General features: G+C 35.4%; 5 protein-coding genes across 6 annotated transcripts; 2 read left to right on the forward strand and 3 right to left on the reverse strand.

The window, feature by feature from the left end:
• Window positions 1–3,520: 3,520 nt before the first annotated feature.
• LOC143620386 (protein IQ-DOMAIN 13-like) lies at window positions 3,521–6,012 on the forward strand. Its single transcript, XM_077092093.1, has 6 exons — window positions 3,521–3,670; window positions 4,091–4,173; window positions 4,313–4,780; window positions 4,947–5,153; window positions 5,243–5,362; window positions 5,423–6,012. Exons 2-6 carry the CDS (start codon window positions 4,114–4,116, stop codon window positions 5,903–5,905), a joined length of 1,338 nt encoding a protein of 445 aa, XP_076948208.1. The 5' UTR covers window positions 3,521–3,670; window positions 4,091–4,113; the 3' UTR covers window positions 5,906–6,012.
• Window positions 6,013–6,501: 489 nt separating this feature from the next.
• LOC143620212 (shewanella-like protein phosphatase 2) lies at window positions 6,502–8,878 on the reverse strand. The gene is made up of 2 exons (XM_077091947.1): window positions 8,513–8,878; window positions 6,502–7,384 (listed from the first exon to the last, which is right to left on the reverse strand). The coding sequence occupies exons 1-2, from the start codon at window positions 8,876–8,878 to the stop codon at window positions 6,587–6,589; spliced, it is 1,164 nt and encodes a 387-aa protein (XP_076948062.1). The 3' UTR covers window positions 6,502–6,586.
• Window positions 8,879–11,018: 2,140 nt separating this feature from the next.
• LOC143620387 (cysteine synthase-like) lies at window positions 11,019–13,853 on the reverse strand. 2 transcript variants are annotated; one of them, XM_077092095.1, is made up of 10 exons: window positions 13,554–13,853; window positions 13,131–13,240; window positions 12,823–12,880; window positions 12,399–12,662; window positions 12,183–12,320; window positions 12,055–12,106; window positions 11,895–11,974; window positions 11,725–11,784; window positions 11,556–11,636; window positions 11,019–11,326 (listed from the first exon to the last, which is right to left on the reverse strand). In XM_077092095.1, exons 1-10 carry the CDS (start codon window positions 13,758–13,760, stop codon window positions 11,237–11,239), a joined length of 1,140 nt encoding a protein of 379 aa, XP_076948210.1. In that variant the 5' UTR covers window positions 13,761–13,853; the 3' UTR covers window positions 11,019–11,236. The 2 variants fall into 2 exon arrangements, with proteins under 2 accessions (XP_076948210.1, XP_076948211.1); XM_077092096.1 differs by lacking the exon at window positions 11,019–11,326 and adding an exon at window positions 11,333–11,365 and having other exon boundaries at window positions 11,511–11,636.
• A 2,620-nt stretch (window positions 13,854–16,473) lies between these two features.
• LOC143620388 (uncharacterized) lies at window positions 16,474–17,106 on the forward strand. The gene is made up of 2 exons (XM_077092097.1): window positions 16,474–16,679; window positions 16,754–17,106. Exons 1-2 carry the CDS (start codon window positions 16,567–16,569, stop codon window positions 16,995–16,997), a joined length of 357 nt encoding a protein of 118 aa, XP_076948212.1. The 5' UTR covers window positions 16,474–16,566; the 3' UTR covers window positions 16,998–17,106.
• A 522-nt stretch (window positions 17,107–17,628) lies between these two features.
• LOC143620213 (uncharacterized) lies at window positions 17,629–19,969 on the reverse strand. Its single transcript, XM_077091948.1, has 5 exons — window positions 19,692–19,969; window positions 18,538–18,639; window positions 18,228–18,363; window positions 18,100–18,149; window positions 17,629–18,006 (listed from the first exon to the last, which is right to left on the reverse strand). The coding sequence occupies exons 1-5, from the start codon at window positions 19,776–19,778 to the stop codon at window positions 17,818–17,820; spliced, it is 564 nt and encodes a 187-aa protein (XP_076948063.1). The 5' UTR covers window positions 19,779–19,969; the 3' UTR covers window positions 17,629–17,817.
• Between the last annotated feature and the right edge of the window lie 7,266 nt (window positions 19,970–27,235).

Raw genomic sequence — 27,235 nt, forward strand, 5'->3', positions numbered from 1 at the left:
CAAGAGTTAGGTTCACGTGTAAGGAGGTAGTTTAAGATTGTCTCTTATCTCGTCAGATCTATAGCTTAATTCGTGTGATAAGTTTTAGACCAATCAAGTACAAGATGTTATTATCACTAACAGTAACAGTTGTTATTCTCAACAAAAAATAGACCCCACAGATAAGAGTCACGTTTACCAACGTCGACTATACAATCGAAGATCTCTTATCAAAGTATGGTCATCTTCACACTTAACTCGTTACTTATAATTTTTAATTTGCTCTTAGATTGCTTTTAGTCTATCACGATTCATGAAACTTAAACCCTCATCTCAATTTTGTAATAATAATAAATAAAAATTATCAATAAATTGATTCTGTTAGATCAAAGACCATTAATATCATTTTGTTATATATCATTTATAGAAAAGACATAAATAATGCCAACTAATATTACAAATATTATAGCTTTTTATTTTTCTAAATAATGATATGAGTATGAAATGGAAAAAAAAAGTCACATTGAGTCATGAAGAAAGAAATGGAAGAAGACAAGGGTTTGATGTTTGGTCATCTTTCAGCAGAACCACCACCACCACCACCACCACCAACGATGCCCACCGCCGATCCTCTTTCCGATCAAACCAACTCTTCTGCACCAACAATGCCACCCAGGTCTGTTTTTTTTTTTTAAATTAACCAACATTAGCTTAACTTCTTTAGATGATATATGTTTGTTGAGCAGGAAAAGATGGTGACAAGCCACTGGAGAAACTTTATACGTCCTCTAATGTGGCGGTGTAAATGGGCTGAACTCAAAATGAAACAAATCGAGTCGTATGCATTAAGTTGCACCGAAAATGTTGATCAGAATGAGCATTTGGATGATCAGACTCTTCCGGTTACCACTGAGAGCCCACCGGTTAACGAAATGGATCCTGAATTATACATGGCAAACCATGTCCTTTTCTCCTATCATGGTATGATCACATTGTAAATATTGCATGCTTTTTCTTTTTCTGCACCCTAGAGCTTTGGCTGCTAATTAATAATATTATGTTCTTTTGTTCCAGAAAATGGAGGGTCGACGACGACAAATGATTTTGATGGCCTAGGTAAGTAACACTGTAACAGCAAAGACCTTAAGTTTTTATTATATGGATATGTTTGTGCATGTGGTGTTAAACCTTTCATTTCATGAAGATACTGTTTTGTTTAGATTAATTCATGCATAACAATACAATCATCCAAAAGCAAACAGAACCGTGCTTTTGCGTAATATAATTCTCTGCTACCGGTGGCAGTAAAAAGAATTGATGGCACTGCATGTGTTGCTACTTTTGATTTGGTATCTTACATGTACGCGTTCCTTAATTTTACTTGACGCGTGTGCTGAAATCTGTTTAGGAATCTAAGTGTAGCTTGTTAAGTTATGTTGGGAATTTGATTCGAATCGTTCTTTTTCTTTTACGCATAGGCTATTTAACGCCTCTTTAATTGCTTGTATGCTTTACTTATTGTAATTAATCAACTTTATGACTTGTGAGAGAGTAGAAATCTTGCATAGAGTTTGGTTTATATACCACAAATTTATGTTTTCCTGCATCTAGTATATACTTTTAGAAGTGAAAATCATGATTGTTTATAAGTGAAGGCTTCAAGTTTCAACATTGTCAAGGAATTGGCTGTTCTAGATTCAGAGCCAAATTACAATTCATGCCAACATGCCACCTCCAAACCTGACTGCATATGCGGTTTACATTAACTATCTAGCTTGAAAATGGAAAGTAATTGTTGGATGACTCCCATCAAGTCATCAAATGCAACCATGAATAGTCCTTCTTGATATAGGAATACTTAAAATAGACAAATAGTAAGATCTTTGGTATACGAGCGCGTTGATTAAGATCAAAAATCGGATCTATAAATTTCTACATTGGTCATTGTTTTCAATTTGGTATATTCGCGTATGCGAAAATTGATTAATTGAAAAGTGTTCATTTGGATTGCATGAGTTGCATAAAGTTACTATTCTGTTTAGGCATTTCATCTTTAATCCAACTTTGTCTTTCGTTGAAAAGCAGTGGTGAGAGATAGTCAAGAGAAGGTTGGGTTTGATATGTAAAATCGCGATTATTTGTTGAAAATAAAGACGATGACATGCTTAGAAAGATTGATGCAGCACAAACCAGGGTCCAGAAGTTAAAAGCTCAACTTGGTGTGGTTATCTCCAAGAATGTAGACCTGTTTGAAGCGCAGATTATCACTCAGTTTGGTTTTCATATCCCTCAAAGCACTGAAGGCGGCCTCCCTTCACAAGCCGCAGATAATTCTTGTTATGGAAATGCGAATTCTTCCTGATCAATTGGAGGACTAAGCATCGATCTGTTGTTTTTGTAACCAAAGTTGGTTGTAAGATTACCCGTTACATTGCGGGAGATAAGTTGATGCAACTGGAGAAATGTTAGCATACAGATTGTGGTTTACTTGATTGATTGAAAATGTGTTATTGAGACATCAAAGATGAGGTTGGATTTAATTAGCTTTATTGTTATCTTAATGCATTGTTGTGAAACATATGATTTTTTTTTTATTTTTTTATTGCCGAAAGAAAGAACAAAGCTGGTACCGGTACTGGTAAATCTAAGATAGCACATAATAATATGTTATGTGTGTAAGCTTTGTAAAATATAATAGAAAGATAAGGTGCTACTGCTAATGGATGTATTTATAATTTATGATGGAAGTAGGAACATTATTGATTTTTATTCTTGTTCCTGGATGAGTACTAGGTTGGGTTGTTGGTGTTTGTTTAATATTAATAACATTTTGTGTCTCTAGGAATATGAAAATAGGAGATGTGCTTGCTTGCACGGCATTCCAATTTCCATGAGTGATTTATAAGTCAATGAGTCACATTTATATTACATAAACCAATAACTAATCAAATTTCTTCTTGCTTTGGCTATTCACCTCTTTATAAAATCATTTTTCTTCAGTTTTGATATATTTTTATACAGTCGTAACTTACGCATTGTGTATCCACTTTTACTCATTAAAATTCCCTACTTAAATTACGTTATAAACATACACTCACTATTTACTATAAAGTTTTACTATTTAAAGTATGAGAGCTATATATGTATTTTTATAAATGTGAACAAAAGAAAATACCTGCCTTTTGTAGTTTTGTTTGGAAATAAATAACAAACAAAAAAGAAAGAAAGAAATAAAATGAAAAAGGTATGTATTTTGGCTGTATTAAATTAAGGTTATGGATGGCTGCAAATTAATCAATTACTGTATATATTTATATGGACCACACCAGCAGCAGCAACCGAGCAAACTACTTTACAGGAACAGATGTCCACCTACTTTTATTTATATTTTTATAAAATAAAAATTATAAAAAAGGCAAGAATTTTCAAACAGAAGCCCAGTCTCCACTAGACGTCTGTTTATGTTGTGGGCCCCATGTTGACACTGTTGATGATGATATAATATTATATAATGTAATGTAAAAGTAAAACACTAATTGCACCTTCTTAAATACTTTTAAGTCTGGGTGCTGCTGGTGGCCTCCCATAAAGAAAAATAAATAATTAAATTAGTCTTTCTTTCTTTCTTTCTCTTATCTTCCAGACTTGAAACACAGATTGTTGATTTCTTCTTCTTTCATCCATATTTAAGGTAATCTTAACCTTTACTTTCTGTATTCTCAGTTTATTATAATTATGATTTTGCTTATTTTACCATAGATATTGTAAGATGTAAATTATATGTTGTACATGAATGATTTTCAAAGATCTATGCTTATCTACCCAACTCATATATAGCATCATATTCTAGAACTAATTTTGCTTTACTTACAAAATTGGGAATCTGAAGTGGATAACCAACCTTAATTTATATAGAAGCAAGTAGTTACAAAATAAACCTACCAGAAATTGAACAAGTTAAACAGAAGTAAGCAGTAGGCTGCTTCATAAATAAATTATAGCCCAAGATTTTGTTGCTGAGAGAGGTCACATATTTAATTAAAAATTCTTTTACTTTTCTTTGTAATTATTACTTTTTGTGCGTTTTGATATGATCGCAGTGGCTTTACAGGGTAGGAAAGTAATGCTGGGAACATGGGAAAGAAGGCCACTTGGATTTTGGCAATTAAGAGGCTTGTTGCCTGCAACTCCAATGTAAGTAGCCTTTTTTAGTTACTCAAATGGTGGTAACACTCTCTTCTTCTCAAATTAGTTTATTAATTAATACATTGTAGCATTTTTGTTTTGTGTTTACTGATTAGTTACTATAGCGTTACGTTGTGTTGTGCTGCAGGAAGGTCACAAGAAAAGTCGGAAGGGCCGAGGAAGGTTGAAACGTGGATCATTCTTTCCCTTTTTCCGAGAGCCAAGCAGTATTGAACAGATCTTGGAGGAAACTGACCAACATAATGTATACGCCCCTACTACACAATCACAATCACAACCAGAATCACAACCACAAGCACCACCACCGCCGCCACCACCACAACCACCACCGTCGCCACCACCACCACAAACACAATCACAACCACAATCACAATCACCACCACAACCACAGTCACAACCACAACCACCAAAACCGCAAGCTCAAGCTCAACCTTCTTCTTCATCATCTAGAAGGCATGTATCTCCTCCACCAAAGAGGCTTACTTCACCTCCAAGAATCACTTCTCCTCCTAAAGTTAGTCACACACCGGAACCAACGTTGCAGCAACGCCACCTTTCAGCTACCAGGATCCAGGCCGTCTATAGAGGCTATACGGTAAGCATTAACTTATACAGCCTATCCATCCATTAGTCTAAAGCTCAACTGCAATGAAGAATCACCATTTTCCTTGAAACTTCAAAACTGATCTCAACATTTGTTACATACACCAATTTTGCCTCATGAAGTAAAGCATTAAAATGATGGTTGTATGTACGTACAGGCAAGGAAGAACACACGGAATTTGACAGGCCTTGGTAGGTTTCAAAAGGTTGTAACAAGTATAAGCGTGAAGCGACAAACAGTCAATGCCATGAAGCAGATGCAGCTGTTGATCAGAGTCCAAACACAAATTCAGTCACGAAGAGTCCAAATGCTAGAGAACCAAGCACTCAAACCGCAACCTGACAGCAGCAATTCTCAAAATCAAGTACTTGGCCTTTCATTCTAAAAATACACGCTCTTCTGTATTTACACTTCCACGGTGATTTATGAGTTTGTTGGTTGTATATGATGTAGTCAGAGGAACACTGGGACGGTAGCTTGGTTACAAAAGAGGAAAGAGAAGCACGGTTGCAGAGAAAAGCGGACGCGTTGATTAAGAGAGAAAGAGCCATGGCATATGCATATTCTCACCAGGTATTACATCAACACCGTCTTTCAAAATCCAGCTTCTGATTCTAACATACTTTCCTTCAGTTATCAAAAGGCACACCGACAGCAACTCATAATCTCCCCTGGTGGTGGAAGTGGTTACAACATCAACTACCTTACCATACAACCGCTACTCTAAAGAATCATCAGTTTGCAACCACGCCTTCTAGGTCAACACACAAGCAGCTTGACAGACCTACTACACCAATGTCATCAAGTTCCACAAACCGATTTATGAAAGCACGAAAAGCAGCTTCTCTTTACTCAATGAAGGATGATGATAGCTTACGAAGCTGCCCACCGTTTTCAGTTCCCCACTACATGAGTCCTACCGCATCAACAAGAGCTAAAGCAAGACCAACAAGCAATCCTAAGGAGCGGTGTGGCACCCCGACCACTCCTGGTAGTTGTAGTGACACATCTAAAAGGAGGCTTTCATTTCCTTTTACGCCAAACAGCGCCCGTTCTGTAGGGGATTTCAGCATGGATTCTTCACTTGGAAGGAAACCTTTTAACAGATTTGTGTGATTTTTTTGTTATGGTTTGTTTTTTTTTTTTTTTTTTTTTGCTGATTGTGTTATTTTAACAGGGTGTATGGTGTTTTTACTATATATGATGGATGTATTGATTGATCAGGGAGAGTACTAATGTGTGTTAATAAAAAAATAATAATTTTTTGTGTGATGGTGGGTAGAAATTCACAGCCAATAAATTGATTAATGTATGTTTATTAAGATTTGGAGTGTTAATATAATTATTAATACTTATTTAATCATTGTTTAGTGTTAATTACAGTTTGTCATTGGGTGAAACATCCAAGTATCAAAATCCAGTGATATTGTAGTAGTTTCAGATGCAACATGATCAATGATCATTTGTCTAAAAGAATTATTGTAACAAGTCAGGGCATAATAAACATACATGCTCCAACCTATTGAGGCGTGTTGACGAGTTTTAGTTACAGTTATTAGTCCTTTATAATCATGGTTTAGTTACAATGAGTCCGAGTAGTCAAATACTTCCCATTCACTCCCACCGGAAATAAGTGACTCAGCTGTCAAGAATCAAACATAATAAACCCAGAAACAAATTTAATCAAACATCATGATTAAAAAATTGCTATTTAAAATCCAATACAGGAGAGAAATCATTCATGCCTGAGTATAAACAATGACTGAAAACAATAGGAAGGAATGTGTATTTTACTATCTACGCCTCGACCCGCACTTGTTTAGGGACAGGGACAGGAATAGTGACAGGGACATCAACAGTCTGATACACACTGAAAGGGTTTGTTGTGAGGATTCTTACCCCGGACTCTTTGCTGATCTCTAGAACCTCAGGCAACCCATTTATGCACCCATTGGACATACCCACATCAATCCTCAGCGCCTTGTTATCGCACACACCGTTTATCCCACGCTCTTGAATGGTATGTCCCATGATCATCCTTCTAGCCCCTGGAATCGTCGAAAGCACATGCTCAAGCGTGCTACAATCGCAATCTTTAATCAATTCGTTGGAATATATCCTCAACCAAACAAGAGAATTCCTCCCCCTTACCAAGCTCGACGTCACCCTCTCTTTCAACCCGCTAATCCAATCCCGAACCTCTTGGTTAATCCGTTCCAACCCGTAAACAACATGAATCGGCAAGATCCCCCCATGAACAAACACAGACTCACCCACCACTACTACAGTCAGATTCTTCGATAAAAACCTACTTGCTATCGGACCCTTAGGCCTCAATGCAGCGATCCGAGACCTAAAACCTGCCACGTACTCCTTTTTAACACCATGAAAACTCCAAGGAATCCCATCATACAAATCCTTGGGCTTTTCCAACCCATCACACAAACTCTTGATGCTGTTACCAACACAGAACCAATAAGCCCATTTCTTGAACTCCTCAAGACCCGATGGAGTCACGTACCTGAAATCGCCATCCACGTTCATAATTTCGTGATTGCCGTTCATGGTGATCACATTGCCACCAGACTTGACGGCCTGTAGTAGAAACTCTTAAGTGTGTGTATATAATGGTGTGATTCACGGGGCGTGCACAGTTTGGTTTACTTCGGTTCAGTTATTAGCCTAAACCGAAACCAAAGTCATCGGTTAATCTATTTTATTAATCAATCAGTTTTTGGTTAATCCGTTTGGTTTATTCGGTTAGTTTGGCAGGTTTCGGTTCGGTTAATAACCAAAACCAAACTTGTGCTAAAATTTTGGCTTAGAACTACATATATATGAACACTGCATTCTCGGGTTTAAAATACAAGGAAAAGAAATGATAAGATTGGATAGAGGAAAAAAGGAAAAGAAATTATATACTTAAAAGGCATTCTCGAGTTAAAATAAAAGAAAAGAAAAGAAAGTATTTATTACATTCTTGAGTTAGATTGGAAGGAAAAGATAGGAAAAAAATTGTAACTTTACAATTATGTCCTCGTAGCAACATGGAAAAGAGAATTAAGATAGGGTAAATTGGTAATATGGTAATGGGATATAAACTTTCCTTCACAATCCGGCCATATTTGGCAGGAAAGTTTTGAAGGAAAAAAGGCTTAGCTTTTTCTTCCATTCTCTTTCTTTTCTTTTAATGAAAAAACTCAAGAATGAAAAAAGAAAAGTTTTCTTATCTTTTCTTTTCCAATCCCTTAAATAAAAAGCTCAAGAATGCAGTGGAAGTGAAGGTATAAAACATGAAATACATTGAAGGCATAAAAGCTAAATATATATATATTATAACATGTTTGCCTGTAAATGAACCGAAAGTTCAGCAGGAAGTTCATTTATGTCCGTTTATTTAATAAACGAACAAACATTAAACAAATGAACATGAACACATGTTTCGTTGTTCGTTTAGCCATTATTAGAAAATAATTAATTATTATCTGGATGAGTGACCTACTTACTAGTTTTATATTTGTTCATTTATGTTTGTTTAGATTTTAAACAAACGAGCATGAACATGAACACAAATATCTATTCAATTAAGGTATCATGTTCGTGTACGTTTAAAGTTAAATGAACGAACACAAACACAAACACGCCCTTGTCCATACCTAATTGTATTAATATTAACAATTATTATAACCAGGGTTTAACATAATGTAAAATAAAATAAAATACCTGTCGTTTGAGTTTCTCAAGGAAGTAAAGGATTTTGAGTTCCTGACCGCCGCGGTCGAGGACGTCGCCAACCTGGACGAGGGTGGAGGAGCCGCCGGACCAGGAATCGTTGGAGTCGATGAGTCCAGCGAGACGGAGGGACTGTTTGGATTTGAGAAGGTCGCCGTGGAGGTCACCGATTGCAATGAGGCGGTTAGGGTTAGGGTTAGGGTTAGGGTTGGAAGTGTGGAAAGCGTGGGGTTCGGGACAGGGGTCCGGAGGAGGCAAGAACATGCCGTCCGTCACGCAGAAGTCAACGAACGTGTCCACGAAAGAGGATAGGAGGCTTGGTAGGTTACGGCAGCTTGCAGTAGTAGTATCCGCCATTGCTGCACTATAACTGATTCCCATCGTGGAAAATAAAAGGATGCGTTTCTTTATAAAAACACAATGCGAAACAAATGTTTGGAAAATTGGATTTCAATATAATCTCAATGAAGTGTTTTAGATTGATTTGGAAACTACTTATTCACTTGCAATTATGATAATTTAGGATTTGTGTTTTTTTAGATAGTTTTTTATATCTGTTAGAAAGAAAATTAACATCTTTGTTTCCAACGAGCTTCGACTAATAGAAGCTTAACTTCATGAGTCTCCAATTGTCGGAAACTCTTTTTTTTGGAACAAAAGTCAACATTTTCGTCTCAAACCACTTTGTAACATTAGAAGAATCATTTATGAACCTTTTTTCTAGTAAAAGCATAATTATTGAGTTTTTCAGAACCCGAAATACCATCATTGGAGTTGGCAGTTGTAGAAGAAGAGGGCCGCATTAGCTCTGTGATGGTGATGGGTGACGATTTGAGGCAAATCCAACGAGCACCCAATCACTTAGACACGAATTAAGGCTCTGACAACGGGGATGGACGGTTGTTGTTGGTCTGATCGGTTGAGAATCAGGCAAATCCCTAACACGCATAAGGGATCCGGCGACAGTGGTGGTGATGATGATGGTGGCGGATGTTAGGGGTGGTGGTGTTCATGATGAGTTTTATGGCCAAAGGTTGAGTTTTCTCACAAAAATGTTTTCATGGCAACCAGAGACTATTGAAATTAAAGCTTCTTTTAGTCGCGGCGTGTTAGGAACAAATAATGAAACCGTTAGCGCCATGTTGGGACATGTTATTTGCCAACAAATCATAATTAATTATACAAATCATTTTCCTATAAATTATTTTGATTGTAACTAAAATGTGTAAATATGAAATTAAATGTTTCCAAGATGTATTCTCAATGAGTTGGGTTGGGACCTCTTTTTTCTTTTTCTTTTTTTTTAATAATGTTTGAAACTATTCTAAATATTCGAGTAAGTCTTACTAAGACGAGATTTCAATCAACCATACTGCTTTTGACGTTTCAGGTTTGACTCATCAAAGAACATCATTAAAAGAAAAACTCATCACTATAAGAAAACCCCCTTAAGTCAAATTTTAAACTTAAAACAATAAATATCATGTTTTAACAATCACCCTCATACCATTCGACCATTGGACCAGAAGGTCATTGGCTTCAATTAGAGACTCTAGTTATGTGATTCAAAGCATAGTGATCAACCATGCTATTAAATCTTTATTTCTGGTTATATTATATTAGGCTAGAAACTTATGTCTTATTTGTTAAATAAAAGTTATATTAAATTAAATATTCAATATTTAGTTATAAAAGATTTAGATTATAAATTAGTGCCACTGGCCTGTCATCATTTCGGGAACTATACTCTTATAATAATGTTTACTCACTTGATGTTTTTTTAAAATCATTTTAAAACATAAATACGTATTATTAATTCATGGAATTATAGTAGATAAGAAAAGTCACATCAATTTGATTTTGTGATTTTCACTATTAATATGATAGGGACGGGAAAAAGATATTTTTTTGGCGCTAACTGCTAAATAGATGTCATGTGCCATCTTAGTATTTTTATTTATTATATAGTATATATAGATACGTATACAAGAATATAGATGGTTTTGTGGCCATGTTCAAGTTGATAATCTTTTTTTCAAATTGATAGCCACTCTTGGTATGTTTGTAATTTCTATATATTTGTTTGTTGGTGAAATATCCTTTTTAAGCTCTTGGAAAAGTCATCCTCTCTCCACTTAATGTGAAGTGGGGTTTGTTGAAAAAAACAAGTCAATACTTCCTGAACCTAGCAAGAGTAACCCAACAATATATAAAACAAAGTTGAAAGCATCACAGTGGATATGTGGTCCACATGTTCAAATCTAAACCACACCACTTAAGGAGAAACTTGATTCTTGAGTTCATGAACACATGAAGAAAGAAGAAACTGATAGAATGTGGAGCTAACTGTTGTTTTTTTAACTGCACATGGTGACCCGTAGCATTCTATTTCGGTCGAGTTCAACTATTTAAAACATCCAAAATAAGCTTCAGCATATAAAGATCCACCCACAAGTTACTTATAACCTAACATATTATAAAAAAAAACACCACAATAATCCAAAAGTTGATACTTGGGTCACTTTTTCCGGTATCTAATATACCGATTCCATCTATTACATCCGCAGAAATAGATTATACAAGGAAAGTCCAAAATTATAGATGCAAATAATTTATTTCAAAGTCTAAAAGAACACAGACTATGCTTTATTGTAAAAACATAATTCATAAATCATGATTGATGAAATCTAAACATAATCAAGCACGCGGACTAGTCTAGGAAACTTGCATTGCCTCAACCTCTTCCCTAATTGACTGGAAAAGAATCGTGGATAGGTATCGCTCACCAAAGCTAGGAAACACAACCTGCCCATAAACAGCCAACCATTAACATGCAATACACGTCTCCGTTTCTTACCATCAACATTATCTTTATTATTATTATTTTTTTTAGTTTTTAACATACCCTAAAACCTATTTACCACCACTCAGTATCAACCAACCATATAGCATACGAGAAGCGATTGCCTATTTTCTACCCGATACATACATAATATATAAACACACATATTGTGCCTAAAGCAGTGATGCGTACTGCAATGAGTTTTCCTGCATTCTCAGGTCTCTTTCCAACCTTGATAGCAGCAGCAGCAGCCGCTCCAGACGAGATGCCCACCTAAAAAATATATAAACAAATAAAACACGTCAATCATGTGCACAAAATCCGAGTACAACATACAAACAAAAAGCCACCCCCTCCCTACCAACAAGCCTTCTTGGAGTGCCAATTGCTTTGCAGTCTCAACAGCTTCATCACTCGAAATCTGCAAGTAAATAACATGTCAGAAATGCCAAAACAATAAAGTACTAAATCTGGACCAAATATATAAGATTAATGAGTAAAGACATAAGCTAGATAGAGAGAAAGAGTGACCTCTATGACTTCATCAATCACGTCCTGATGCAAGTTCCCTGGTATAAAACCTGCCCCAATCCCTTGAATTTTGTGAGGGCCTGCACTTTTCACATAATATCTCTAGAAAAAGAAAATACAACTTAAAATAACAAACTCTAATAGTCTTTAGGAACCTCACCTGGCTTTCCACCAGACAATATATTGCTCTCGGTAGGTTCCACACCAATAACCTGTTCAACAGTAAATATAAAAATTTAACCGAAAAGCTTACGAAACTTTATTGGGAGCGTTAAGGAAGTTAACAACCTTAATATCAGGATTTTGATTCTTGAGGAATCGACCAACCCCCGAAATAGTTCCACCAGTTCCAATTCCCGCAACAAATATATCAACTTTTCCATTTGTGTCTTCCCAGATCTCTGGTCCAGTTGTCTCAAAATGAATCTGCAAAAAACTTCGAATGTAAGTCCTAAACAAAAAACAGTTTATTAGGACAAAAAATTAACATCTGTGGGGCCTTACCTTTGGGTTGGCGGGATTATCAAACTGTTGAAGCATGTAAGCATTGGGTGTGGAGTTGACTATTTCTTCAGCTTTCTGAACTGCTCCTTTCATGCCCTTTGAAGAGTCTGTTAGAACAAGATCGGCTCCAAATGCTTTTAGGAGAACCCTTCTCTCAAAACTCATCGATGCAGGCATCGTCAATATCAGCTTATACCCTTTTGAAGCAGCTATAAATGCAAGACCAATACCGGTGTTCCCACTTGTAGGTTCAGCCAATACACTCTGCAACCCAATGTAAACAAATTAAAACATAGACATATCCAAAACACCCTTCGTAACACAGGGTGCGTTTTTTTCATATACAATTGACAATATATGACTGGCACTTAATTCATCGTGTGACATAAATATGCATGATGGTAAATAAATGTTTTTTTTTTACCTTCCCTGGTGTTATAAGTCCTTTCTCTTCAGCATCATTTATCATACTGTTTCCGATCCTGAATCCAGAAAAAGGTGATTACCAATATTACTATTTGTAAATACAAGTAAACGCTTGAAGAGAAGAGAAAACGAGTCGACAAAAAAAAAATCAAGACTTTTTATTAACCAAAAAGTCTGTCTCAAAGAAGGCACACAACTACTATCAGATTCTAAGGATAATGCGTAGATCATATCGTAAAACAAGCATCCTACAGATTCAACTTTCATATAGATGTCTAAACACATAACAGTTTTGTTATTTGTCACCTGTCTTTGACACTGCAACATGGCTCCATAATCTCAAGCTTGGCAGCGATATTAGCGACCGACCCCTTTGCAATGTCATTCAAGTACACCATTGGAGTCTTCCCTATCAACTGCATTATCATAACAAGAATAAACAATAGGGGTAAAAAATACTGTTAGCAGCTAGGCTTAAGCTTATACATTAAGGATTATTTATGATACATATATTATCATGAAAATGAGTAGCAGAAGAATTTGTGTATTGTAACCCTCAAATAATCCCAAAAAGAAAAAAGACTAAATTTTTATTAATAAAAAAAAGTCAAGGTAGGCTAGAGTATTTATTATTAATGAAATTATCCACTCCTAAACAAATCTTCAATTTAACCCTAGTCTGAAATAATTAAGCCCCATTTCCGATCAAAGGGTAAGGTAATAAAAGACCTGGGTGACATCATCGGCGATGTTAAGAGCACCGAGTTGAGGCGTCACAGAAACCGCTTTACACACGATTGAAGCGCCGCCGGTGGAGGATGAAGAGGATTTGTTGAAACGGAGAGAAAAGCGAGGAGTGGGTTGGACAGTGTGAAAGGTGGGTTTGTAAAGAGGTTGCAGAAGCAGGTGGTTGCGGAACAACGAAGAAGAAGCCATTGGATTCAATTAAACTAAGCAGATTGATGAGTGAAGAAGAGATTCAGGTTGGTGTATGTATGTATGTATGTATATGCTGCCTTTTATTTTATCCTCTTTTAGGTTGTTTGTTTCAATGCTTGACTTTGATCCAGATACAATTACACAAATACCATATCCTTTTTTTTTCTTTCTTTATTTATTTATTTATTGTACGATGATTTTTGGTGCCACTCGCACCACTCCTATTGGCTACAATATGAGCTGACTGTTCAAAATTAAATAAAAGTTTGAATTAGATTTAAATAAGAGTTAATAGCCATTTTCGTCCATGTCGTTTGTTACTTTCGTCACTTCAGTCCAAAATTTACAATTTTGTTAATTTAGTCCTCATAGTTTTAAATATTAGCCAATTACGTCTCATCCGTCTAACGGCATCCAGCTATGCCGTTAGTTTAAGGGTATTTTTGTCTTTCTCCCTTTTATTTTGAGTGAATGGTCATTTTCGTCCATGTGGTTTGATACTTTTGCCACTTAAGTCCAAAGTTTGAAATTTTGTCAATTTAATGTTCGGTTCAGTTTTTTTTTTGTCTAAAACCCTGAAGAGCATAATCCAAGCCCAAAAACCATCGAGCAACCTCCAATACAGGTATGCATTTACTCTGTTGACAACAGTAATCGTACCCCCTCGTATTTAGTTTCCAGACATTTCCTAAACTCTCCCATATGGTGGAATTCAATGGTAAAGTGGCCAAGATAATTCCCTGAAACCGAGTTGTACATAAAAAAGTAAGAAGCATTTTTTTTTATTAATGTATAATAGTTGAATTCGACCAAGATTTTCATTACGATATGTTAGTCTCTAAACCCTAACTATTATGCATTTATCAAAGAAATGATTTTTAGTTTTTTCTGTACAATTCGGTTTCAGTGAATTGCTTTTACCACTTTACCATTGAATTCCATCATGGGGGGGGGGGAGTTTATGAACCGTCTAGAAACTAAATACGAGAGAAGGGGGCATGATTACTGTCTTTGATAGAGTAAATGCAGACATGTTTAAGTTTATACTCGATTGTTTTGGGCTTGGATTATGCTCTTAAGAGTTATAAATAAAAAAATTAAAAAAAATAATTAAATTGAACATTAAATTGACAAATTTTCAAACTTTGGACTGAAGTGGCAAAAAGTATTAAACCATAGGGACGAAAATGACCATTAACTCAAAATAAAGGGAGAAAGACAAAAATACCCCTTAAACTAACGGCATCGCTGGATGACGTTAGGCGGATGGGACGTAATTGGCTAAGATTTAAATCTATGAGGACTAAATTGACAAAATTTCAAACTTTGGACTGAAGTGGCGAAAGTAGCAAACCACAGGGACGAAAATGGCCATTAACTCTTTAAATAATCTCAACTATTTAGACTATTGATATATAGCGGTCTTAAGTAACGGGTTGGTTGCTAACGATTTCATCTTTTAATATATTTGTTTCTAACGAGCCATGACTAACAGAAGCTTAACTTCCCCATAAAACTCAACTGAACACCACTACCGCTAGCATCCACCACCACCACCACTGTCGATGGAAACCTTTTGCGTGTTAGCGATTTGCTTGATTCACAACCGATAAGTACAACGAACACACATTCGTCCCCGCCATCAAAGCCCTAATTCACCATCTAAGTAGTTGAGTGCTCACTGGGTTTGCCTCAGACCGTTGTTCATCACCATCATCGAGATTGTGCGACTCTCTCTTTCTTTCACTACTGACTCCGACGGTGGTTCTAAGGTTCTGACAACCTCAATAATTGAAGCTTTTACTATAAAAAAAAGGTTTCTAAAGATCCGAAATAAGGTTAAAAAGAGGTTTAGGACGAAATTGTTGAGTTTTCTGTCCAAAAAAAAGTTTTCCGTTCAAAAACATTTTGTCGGCGACCGAAGACTAGCAGAGTTAAGCTTTTGGCAGTCACGGTTCGTGGGTAACAAATATGTTAAAATATGTGACCATCAGCAGCCAGCTCGTTAGTTGAGACTGTTATTTGTCAATAGTCTAATTCTGAGATTATTTAAATCCGATTTTTGAAAAAACTACAAATTTATTATATTTATATTTGAATTTATTATAGGAAATTAGTTTATGAGAGTATTGTTGTATATTTGTATTCTATTAAGTTTCTTGCTATAAATTGTAATTCAAGACCGAAATGTAACATCGACTATGAACTTATGATCATGTGTCGGCATTATTCAACCCATGTGTTAATTTTGTTATTATCATCACAATGACATATTATTCAACTCACATGTTAATGTTAATGTTGTAAACTTGTAATTATAATCAAAAGGAATATATTGTTACTGATCATGTATACAGAATGATACCACACGATAAAATAAAAGCTATCACAAATCACAGGACATAACATTCTTATAGAACAATATTTAACTTTAATTTTAAAAAAAACACACATACATACATATATATATATAAGGTATTTATTTTAACTATTTTTAAGAAGTTAAAGAACTAATCATAGGGCAACAAAAATGCAGCTCTATTTATGTTCCTACATGCTTGTCAGTAGAATAGTTTAGTTTAGTTGTGTATGGTGCAGGGGTAGAGGCTAAAGGGGCAGATTATTATTAGTCAAGGGAAAAGTGAATGTTGGTTTATAGCCATATGGATAACAAAGAAAGCAATGAGGTGATGCCACCTGTAGTACAACCCTATCCATAACCAAACACATCACCAATTTGGATTTGCAAATTTGGTTAGTCAATTCATTAGAGAACCATCAACAAGTTTCCTCAGCTCACAAAATGATCATGTCCCAGTCATTAACACCAACCCCTGCTGCTGCAGTTGCAGCCACCTCTCCTCCTCCATCTCAAAAGATTTTCGCCACCCATCGGAATGTACCCGTTCTTCGCAGGTGATTACGAGTTTTTGCATGTCTGTTGAAAAGTCAATATGTACAAAACATTCAATGTTTGATTGGTGGTGCAGGGATGTGTTGATTGGTACAGTGTTTGGGCTGAGCATTGTAAGTGGCAATAAGAGTGCAGAAGCAGGCGCAAGGCGGCCTCCACCGCCTCCCCCGATAGAGAAAAACGACCCGAATGTAAGTGGTGTGTTGAAAAAGGTATTAGCTAGCAAGAAGAGGAAGGAAGCAATGAAAGAGGCCATAGCCGAACTCAGAAACAAAGGCAAACCGATTAGTAATGAGCCACCACCAGCTGAAGCAGAGTAGTGACTAGTAATTGTAATGAATTCATTCATGTTCATTCTCCATTGCCACTATTATAATATGCTTCCTTACTGCATTATTATGTATAAAATGTGACGTGATTATTTACGTACATTGTGTTTTTACTTATATATGTTGCGTAATTTTGTTTATAAATATGAAAAATAGAGTCAGTATGAGTATTATACCCCAAATCTTAAATGTCACCCCTCCCCATATTTTCCATGTTTATTGTCATAAAAAAAACTCACCAGCAATGTAGAGTATGTCGCTACACGACACTTTCTGCACAACCACACCACCGCCTTGACGCCTCCAACCGTGTTGCTCTTGATTTGTTGAAGCCCACATCAGTTTGAATGGTAACTTGGTTGAAGTAGAGTTCATCTATAACAAAAGGGGTTCATATGCACTGTAAATCATTTGTATGGGATCAATAGCCTTCACATCAAGTTGTCCACTTCCAAGGTTGTGCTTGGTTGAAGCATTCATTTATGTTATTAGCAAAAGGGGTCAATAAAAAATCAAGTAAAAAAGAGTGGTCAAATTTGAACCAATTTCAGTTGGTCATGTTTTAGCCAAACATCAGCCTGCGTGATGCTCATATCCTGGAACAGGTCCTGGTTTTGTATCATATGTAAATGCTGAGATATTAAAAGCTGGATGAAATATTCTCTCGGCTATTTGAATTATGAGTATACAAACCGCAAAAGTAACAACACGCTTGGGGCCAACAAAATACATGATTAAGAAGAGGTGGATGTTCAGATTGATATAACATCCTCTGATTTGATTAAAACAAAGAAAACACAAATACGATAAATCAGCCTTTTGTGCTCCCAAAGAACCTGGAAAGAGGCAAAGGGCCATCTACCTCATCCTCATGCTTGGATTTTGACCTCCTGTGCCTTTTGTCTTTCCTCTTTTTAGACCTTGATCTTGACCTTTTTGAATCATCATCACTACTTGAATCAGATTCAGATGACGAGGAACTTGAAGACTCCCTCGAATGCTATATATGCATGCAACAACAGATGACTGTCGTTAGTCTTTAAACAGTAGAAGAAGACAATAATAATAATCAAAGTTTTGTAAAGAATGGCACCTTTCTCTTCTTGTTGGTTCGCTTCTTGATATCTTTATCCTTCTTCTTATCTGCAAACAAGCAGGTAAAAGTGTAAAACATCATTCAGAAGACATTTAAGTCGCTGTATCACATACATACATACATACCCTTCTTATGGGTAGATTTTGAATGGTTTCTTCCATGGGCGAGCTTGCTTGCGCGTTCTGCATCTAGTTGAGCCCGATATTCTCTCATCATTCTATCTTTGTCAGCTTCTAACTCCCCTTTTTTCATTTCTTCTTCCTAATAATGTCCATAGTAAAATCTGATATAAGTAATTTTATTTTACAAAAAACTGACCATTATAAGAACTGAAGTAATGCTGTTTAATATCACTTGGAAGCAAGATTATTGAAACTAGCATCTGAAATTCTGAATAATATGTGGTAAAACCATGTTCAAGACTGAGGGTGTTACCTTTTGCTTCTTTTTGTACTCTTCCCAGGTAACTGTATGTGAAGTTTTGAGGCTGGCCAAACGAGCTGCATGCCACTCTGGTGAATGAAATGAACCATCCACCTGCGACTCTCTTATCAGAAAGAGAAAACCCACTATACTACTTCCCTCATGTATTATATTATGCAGTGCAAAAGTAGAAAAAAAATACATGACTAACGAAAATATGCATGCGAGTAGGCCTTGTAAACGAACCGAACAAACACAACAGGGGCATGCTTGTGTTTGTTCATCAAACTTTAATCGAATACGAACATATGATCAAACAAATGTTTTTGTTCATGTTCATACATTTAAAACCTAAATGAACAGTTCAAGAACATAAAACAGAAACAAACAAACCTAAAAGAACAAAGGAGAAAAGAACAAACATAAACGACCACCAACGAACATAAAATTAACCAAACATAAACAAACGCACACGAAGATAAATTTGCATCAATGAACACAAACTAACAAGTCCAATACGTCATAATTCATCCAAAAACACATCTAAATTAGCAGCTTGATTTACATGATACATTCAAAATATCAATCATGATTGTACCAAACTTTTACATGACTCCACAATTTAAACAAGCTCCTTTTATGTTTATATATACATAAATATAACTACTTAGGTATTTATTATAATTTCAATGAACATAAATGAATAAACATAAACAAACGGACATAAACTGATGTTCACGAACATAAATGAACAAACAAAACGTGTGTTCATGTTCGTTGTTTGTTAAAAACCACGAACTTCCTATCAAACAGTTTATAAACGTTTGGTTCGTTTACAGGCCTAGATGCGAGTAATAGTAAAACAAGTGCAATACATATGAATAAATTTTCAAACTTGGGGATTCAAACCATCCTAAATAGTAAATACACAAGCGAAAACCTTGAACCAACAGCATAAATCATAAAGTATAAATTAATAAAACAATTTTGATACGAAAATGAGTTAGGGTTTGAGAGAAGCAGAAACACCCAAATCCATGGAATATCAAATCCAGCTTACAAGCATAAATCAATCACTTATAGCCCTAAAAACCTAAACCCTAAGTGCACACACAGAGAGATGATTAAAAGTAACCTAATTGAATATGGAATGGAAGGGTACAAACCATGCCGTCTTCCACGTCATCGGGGCCGCCAGAGGTGGAGCCCACCCTTGATCTTTGCATCGCCTTGTACGCCTGATTCTTCCCCATCTTCCTTCACTTTCAATCGATTGATTTGACGGGCAACAGAGGAGTATAACCAAGCTGAAGGTGTATATGTGTCTGTCTGTGTTTATTGAACAAACGAACGAATGAATGAATGAATCTTTTGGGTTTAATAACCCAACCCCCCGATTGAATAATAATAATAATAATAATAATAACAAGGAGGAGATTTCATTTCATTTGCTGCAAGGATAACAACACCACATAGCAAATGCTGAATTTACCTTTTATAATAATATCAAGTTTGTGTGTGTTATTATTTTTAGGGTTGTAAAATCAATCGAACTGAACTGAATCGAATTGAACCGAACCGAACAAAGTTATGTTTATGTAGTATGTTAAGTTTTTATCGGACAAATGAACGGTTCACATACACCTAGCCGAATGAGGTTTCTTGTGTGTGTTCGTTCGTTAAGAAAATAAACTAGTTTATGAATGGTTCAGGAACAAAAATGAACACAAACGATGTTTTATTTCATTGGCTAACCGGGAATGGTCGATGTCAAAAGGTTCGGTTTGGCTACTAAGTTTGTGGTTGTGACTTTTTTAACGTTCTGATTCATATGTTAATTTACATATAAGTTAATCAGGTGATACCTATATATATATATATATATGGGAGGATTATCCTAAAAACAAGTAGTTTTCTAGGAAGACTAGGAATAAATCACAACCATTGGGTCATGTTAATCAATGGTTGAGATTTAAAATTATCAAAAACCGTCATAGTTTCCTATAATTACTCTTTTGCCATTATAACCGATATAGTTTCCTAGATTTATTCTTTCACCATATGTTGTAATGCCACATTTCAAAAATCTATTGGTTCTTACCATTCTTAGGAAACTCTTTCTTTTTATTTGAACTCTTTTCTATATATATATATATTTATAGTTTTAGTTACTAAAATTATGCTTAATTTGATTAGACACGTTATTAGAAAAATATTAAAAACATAAACAAACAAACATAAAATAACATATAAAATAATTATGTCCTGTAAAGTTATACATGTATCTCATATATTACATATATGTAATCTCGCTAACTACATATTACTTTTGTTTGATCTAGCAAAAAAAACATGAACATATAAAAATAATTATAAAAATATTGTTTAAAAGTAACTTCTTGAGTTTTCGCAATAATTAATAGAGTTCTACAAAAGTTGTATACATTCAAACCGTTTGAGCATTGAGAAATAAAAACATAACTTAAATTACCATTTTTGTGAACTCAGTGTGGGTTTGGTTTGCAAAATTCAATAGAATTAGAATTAGAATTAGAATTTCATCTTTTGATGTGTTTGGCTGATTGAATTAGTTGGAGTTGGAATTTCAATTCCATTCCATTCCATTCTTACTAACACTTTACATTTTCGAGCTACAGTGAGGGATGTGTCATCCCTTTAATTTGAATATTAAGAAGTTATGTGTTAAAAGTGTATTCTCTATAGAAGGTATGTGGATTGTGGATCATATGCTTGTTCAACAGACAACCATGGTTTGCGTGCAGTTGTGCCTTAAAAGTGTGAAAGATGCCTCTGATATCGTGGAGATGATCATTTGGAAGTGCGCATCATTGGATATCCACATGTAATAATTTGGATTTGATTGAGGTATTACAACAACATCTAATTCAGTTGATAGCGGTCGGTTTGAGAAATGTGTTTAAATTAACCCTCTAAAAATGTTTAGAAAAGTTTAACATGTTATTCTTCTACTTATTATATCTAAACCTTTTTTTAATGATACAAATGTTGCTTATTTTTTGTTATGTATATTTTTTAGATTTTATCTCGTAACCTCCTAAAGACTCTATTTGTTTGTTCAATAAAGATTTTGAAGCTAATTATCGGAGCCAAAGATATTGGAGCTGAAGAATCCGAAAGGTCAAAGTGTTAAAGCCACTCATCTTGTTCTAGAAGTTAAGTTCCAAATACACTTGATGTTGAAGACATGAAATAAACTAGCATATCGGACTTAGTGCGCTAATTATAATTCGCTTTAAGACAATGCAAGGAACATGATCTTGAACATTTTAGAACTTGAAAAGTTGTTACGTTTTCCTTGTGTTTTTGTTTATTTCTGGCAAGCTAGTGCGCTATAGTAGAGTTTCATGTTCATGCATCCTGTCAAAATTAATGGTTTGTATTATTTTTATACCTCAAGATCGATGGTCATGATCTTAAGATAGCTATCCGTGTGTGATAGCTCTTGGAGTCCTGTCCTTAGAGATGTTTGTAATCATCGAATGCAAGAGTATTTGTTGCTATTTGGTAGCTCTCGGGGATTTCAATAATATATAAATTGAGGTTTAAACATGAATTCTATTATCGTGTTCTTGCTAATTAGTTATCGTAACAGAATTTGTGTGCAGTTTACTGCTTGAGTATGTGAGTATTAAGATTGATTATGCCAATCTTAATACTTGATAGAAAAGCATTGTGTGTTTTTATTGTGTACCCGATCCTCATTTTGTTTTTCTTGTAACCCGCTTGTACGCATATATTTATATAAACATATAGTATAAGGTAATTTTGATAATTTTATTTACAGGAATTTTGCCACACCCTGATATCGAAATCATATACTTCAAGTCTCTTTCAATAAATCTTTACATAAATAATTACATGAAAATGAAAACATAAATAAAATCCTAAAATTTTAACATAGATTGAGACCTTTCTCAACGTCTAATGAAATGAAATTGTATTGAAAAACAATAAACAAAAAAAATTATAAATGATGATGACGATAATCCTTTAAATCAGTTTGATGATGATAGCGGAGGTTGTGCTTAGAAATAAACGGCGAGGATAACATATGATCGAGAGGAGTGATCAACAAGGATTATCAAAGATTGAATGGATACGAGACTACATACTATCATGATTGCTCGTAATGTTGGTAGTCAGCTACACTTGTCTAATGGTTTGAACCTTATAGCATGATAAATGAAGGGTTTTAGATTATTATTGTTAATAATATTTAATATGATGCATACACGATTTTTTACATCTTAAATTAAAATTTAACCTAGTAAACTATGGTGACAAAAGTTTAAAGATTAAAAAGAATTTAATGAAACATCCAAATAATATTAACATCTTCATATGATCAGTTATTAACAATACATACTTTAAAAACTAAGTTAGTGATATCATAATATGATTTGCATGTTATTAGGTTGTTCGCCTTGAGGGTGGAAGGTCGGTGGCGTTATATACGGGGATGTGCCGGCCGAAGTGGCATCGCATTTGCAGACCGGCGGTGTTATCCAACGTTATGGAGCAAGCGTTATAGAGATGGCGGATGAGGGGGAAACAAGTAGGGGGGTGCTCTGATGAGGTGGCGTCGGCTATTGATGTGGAGGGGTATAACGATGGTGGAAGTATGCTCACAATGAACCACCTTAGATACAATAATGAATCAAATTATCAGGTAGCGTTTGGTATGCGGTAGTCATACATGGAATGAAATGATTCATTGCTTGGGAATGAAAAAAGTGGTGTTTGTTTGCTTAATGGAATGGAATCATCCATTACACATGGAATCTCATTCCATCAAAACCATTTCTTCTCACATCCCCTTCTTTTTATTTCATTCCATTCTTCATTCACCTTACTTTCTCAACAAAACCACCACCTAACAACATCAACCACCACCACTACCATAGCCGCCACCACCACCTGACCACCACCGCTACCATCGTCATCTCACTACCACCTTACCTCCGCCACCACCGTCACCGCCACCAGCACCATCGCCGCCACCATTGTCACTGTAACCACCACAACCATTGTCACCGTAACCACCGCATCCATTGTCACCGTCGTCGCTTGACCATCACCGCCACCACCACTGCCGCTTTCTGACCACCCCATCTGACCTCCACCACCGTTGCTGCCACCCTACCATCGCCATCACTACCAACGCATCACTACCAACGCGACCATCGCTTGACCGTCGCCACCCCTCCCACCACCACCAAACCCACTGTCCTTGCCGCTTGACAGCCACTACCACCACCGTCACCACCACCATTTTCATCGCCGGAGTTACCACCACCACCGTCACCATTGCAGTAAGTTTTTTTTGTTTTTGAGATACGAGTGTTTTTATTATTTTTATTTTATTGCTACAATTTTTTTGGATACCAAACAACATTAACGAATAGTTTCTTTCATTCTCATAGGTTAACTAAACAAGACAAAAGAATGGTAATGATCCATTTCATTCCCTTGTTCATTGCATTCATTCTCTCATTTCATTCCCTCTTCATTCCATTACCTCCAACCAAATATATCCTTAGTGTTATATTGTTATGTCAAGATATTAACTTCTGCTATAAACTTTTATATTTCAAAGCCATATTTTAAATGTTTATATCTTTCATTTTCTAGTGTCATGTTATGAAACTTTGGGTTCACTAACATGGGCTAGATGACATTTCCGAATACCTTTTGTAGCATTTGTAGCAATATACAATGAACAAGTAGTCGTAGGGGTGTCTGGTTCGTGAAATATTTTCAAATGAATAGGAATTCAAATTTGGTGAATTGAAATTAAAATTTGGATTTGATTTTGAATCATAAAATGTAGAATGTTTGGAAAATCTATAGGCGTGTTCGTTTCTCAGAATTTGTGGGAATTCAAAGGAATTGTAATAAAAATCCCATGACATGGCGTGTTCGTTTCGTTGAAAATAGGAATCTTAATTCCATTTTGGTGTGTTCGGTTCAAATAATTGGAATTGGAATTGGAATTCAATTCCTTTAAATAGAAGGATTTCAAATCATTCCAAAATGTGGAGGAATTCAATGATATTCATTGGAATCTGATCTTGAGTTTATTTTTTTTTAACGAGGACAACGAATAAATAAAACATTTTAATTTTTTTTTACTTTTTTTGTTTCTAATTTATATTTTGAGTTATGAATTTTTTATTATTATTTTTGAATATTTTTTTGAGGAGTTTTTGATCTTAATAGAAAACCCATAAAAAAATTCAAAAAAATAAAAATAAAAAAATCATAACGCAAAAGATAAATTAAAAACAAAATGTTAAAAAAATTAAAATGATTTCGCCGTTATCATTGTTAAAAAATAAAAAAAATCTTGATTTTTATTAATTTATCAAACGAACATATTAAGAATGTATTTGGATTCAATTTCCCTCAATTCCAATTCCTATTGGAATGTTCATATTTCAAATCCAATTCATTTAAATTCCAAATCCTATGCAAATTCCAATTCCATTCCGTGAAACGAACGCGCAATGTTCGATTGGTAAACTTGTTAATGGAATTGGAATTCTATTTCTCTCCACTTAACGTGAGATTTTATTGAAATTCACTAAAATTTGAATTTCATCTCTTGTCGTATCGAACACGCTATGTCGAATCCTTTTATTTCCTATGAAATATGTGAAACAAACCCGATGCTAAGACATACCTTTGATATGAAACTCATTGTTCATTTGATCGGTCAATCCTTCAAGTTGTAGCATCTTCATCTATAATAAAGGAAGAACAATTTGGACACTTGTCATTCACATAGAGCATTTTGACACGTGTCAACCATAGAGGTTATGTGGCTTATGTGTCATGCATACAAGCTCTTCACATCTACCATCCTTTTTAAAAAATCTTCCTTTAAAAGCTTTAGGAAAAAAACAAACGTATGTCCTACTTTATCTTCTCTCTCTCTCTCTCTTTCTTTCAATTTCAAATTTCAAATTCAGATCTGATTAATCATTTTCACGGTATTTTCTTCTTCCAAAACCCTAACCTACTGTTTCGGTCAAAAATTAACAACTAACTTTTGATCAAATTAGTGCGTGAGGCTAGGTGCTAAATGGTAAATAGATCGGACACAAAGATATGATCACGAGGGAAAAAACCCTTGATTATAATAGTCTTCGTTTCGGTCAAGAGTTTGCAACTTAATCCTCAGTCGAATTTGCTTCGGTTAAGGATTATGAACGTAACTTTTGGTCGAATTAACGCTTGATTATTATGATCGCCGGCACAAAAAACCCCCTGACGGTGAAAACTATCACTGTCAAGTTTATTAATATCGAAAATAAGTGGTTACAAGGGTTGGAGCTGATTGAATATCGAAAGCTAAGTGTTACAGTGATTGCTAGTAGCTAAGTAGTGAAAGAGTGTGTGTGACCTATGATATTATCAGCTCAATATATAATAAGAGATTACAACTGTTATCCCCGAAAATCCGGAAACCCTAGACTATTTCTTCAACAAGCCGTTAGCTTCTACGTTTGTCGGTAGACGGAGTTCAAGTTATATTCCGTTGCAATCCACGTTCTCATAAGCATATTTAACACGTGATCTTATTTGCAAAACAGTTAGATAATATAGGACAATTGAATTAGTCAACGTTCCTTCCTCGGAATAACCGCTTGAGTCAATATCCTTAAGTTAAGCTCAATTCCAAGGATAAAAATGCACACCCAACAATTGCCCCCAATTTTTACTGCGTGACAGCTGTAAAAATTTTAAATTTCAAAAATAATGATATCTCTGATATGTGAAATGACGTGCGCGGGAATCGAGGAGACTCTACAGCCGTCCTTCTAGGTTATAATTAAAGCCATTTCCTAACTTCTTCACTATAATCTTCTTCCACCGATATTAAATTCAGGTTAGTTCTCATCTCGTCTTTTTAATTTCTTGAAATTCTTCTTTCGATCTTGACAAAAAATGAGGAAAAGAACCCCTCGTGCATTCAATCCCTTCGGTTTCACGACCTCAGACGATTTTGTTGACCAAGGTCTCATTCTAGTGACCGATGAAGACCAATGCATGTTCAATGATTTATATATTAAATTTCTGAAAGAATCGGGTTTATTACCTGCCGAAGCCGTCATTAGGCCATTCGATCCCAAAGTTAAAGCCGACTTTTCTCCTCTAAAACCTGGACCTGCTTCTTTTATTATCCCTTTTCGATCGGCCTTTCATATCCGTTTCCTCCGCTTATACAAGAGTTCTTTGATGTGACTGGATTCTCATACTCACAAGTTATGCCAATGGTGTGGAGGGTTTTGGCAAAAGTTGACCATTTGAACAAAACTCGTGTGCTATCTATTGGTGTGCCCGAGATTGCCGCAACTTATAACCTTCGAACCCACAGATCCTTTCGCTATTGCCTTCAATCCAAGTCCAGCCGTGTTTACATGATTCCCAAGGTGTCCGGTAGTGATCCTGATTGGAAAAAACACTTCTTTTTCGTTCGTCGAGATTCTATTCCGAACGGGATGGACTTGCCAATTAAATGGGTTCATAAGGGTAGGAAATCTGTAGGGTTAAATTTCTTTTTGGCAAATAATGTATTTTGATATGGTTTGTTTCTTGGCAGTTGTGTTTGAGGATTTGATAAAGCTCAGGAAGGATACAGAGAAAAGGCTTAAGGCGTTGTTCA

This window comes from Bidens hawaiensis, unplaced genomic scaffold (genome assembly GCF_021521415.1).
Source record: "Bidens hawaiensis isolate Kalapana, Puna unplaced genomic scaffold, B.hawaiensis_p1.1 tig00002553_1, whole genome shotgun sequence".
Lineage (NCBI taxonomy): Eukaryota > Viridiplantae > Streptophyta > Magnoliopsida > Asterales > Asteraceae > Bidens > Bidens hawaiensis.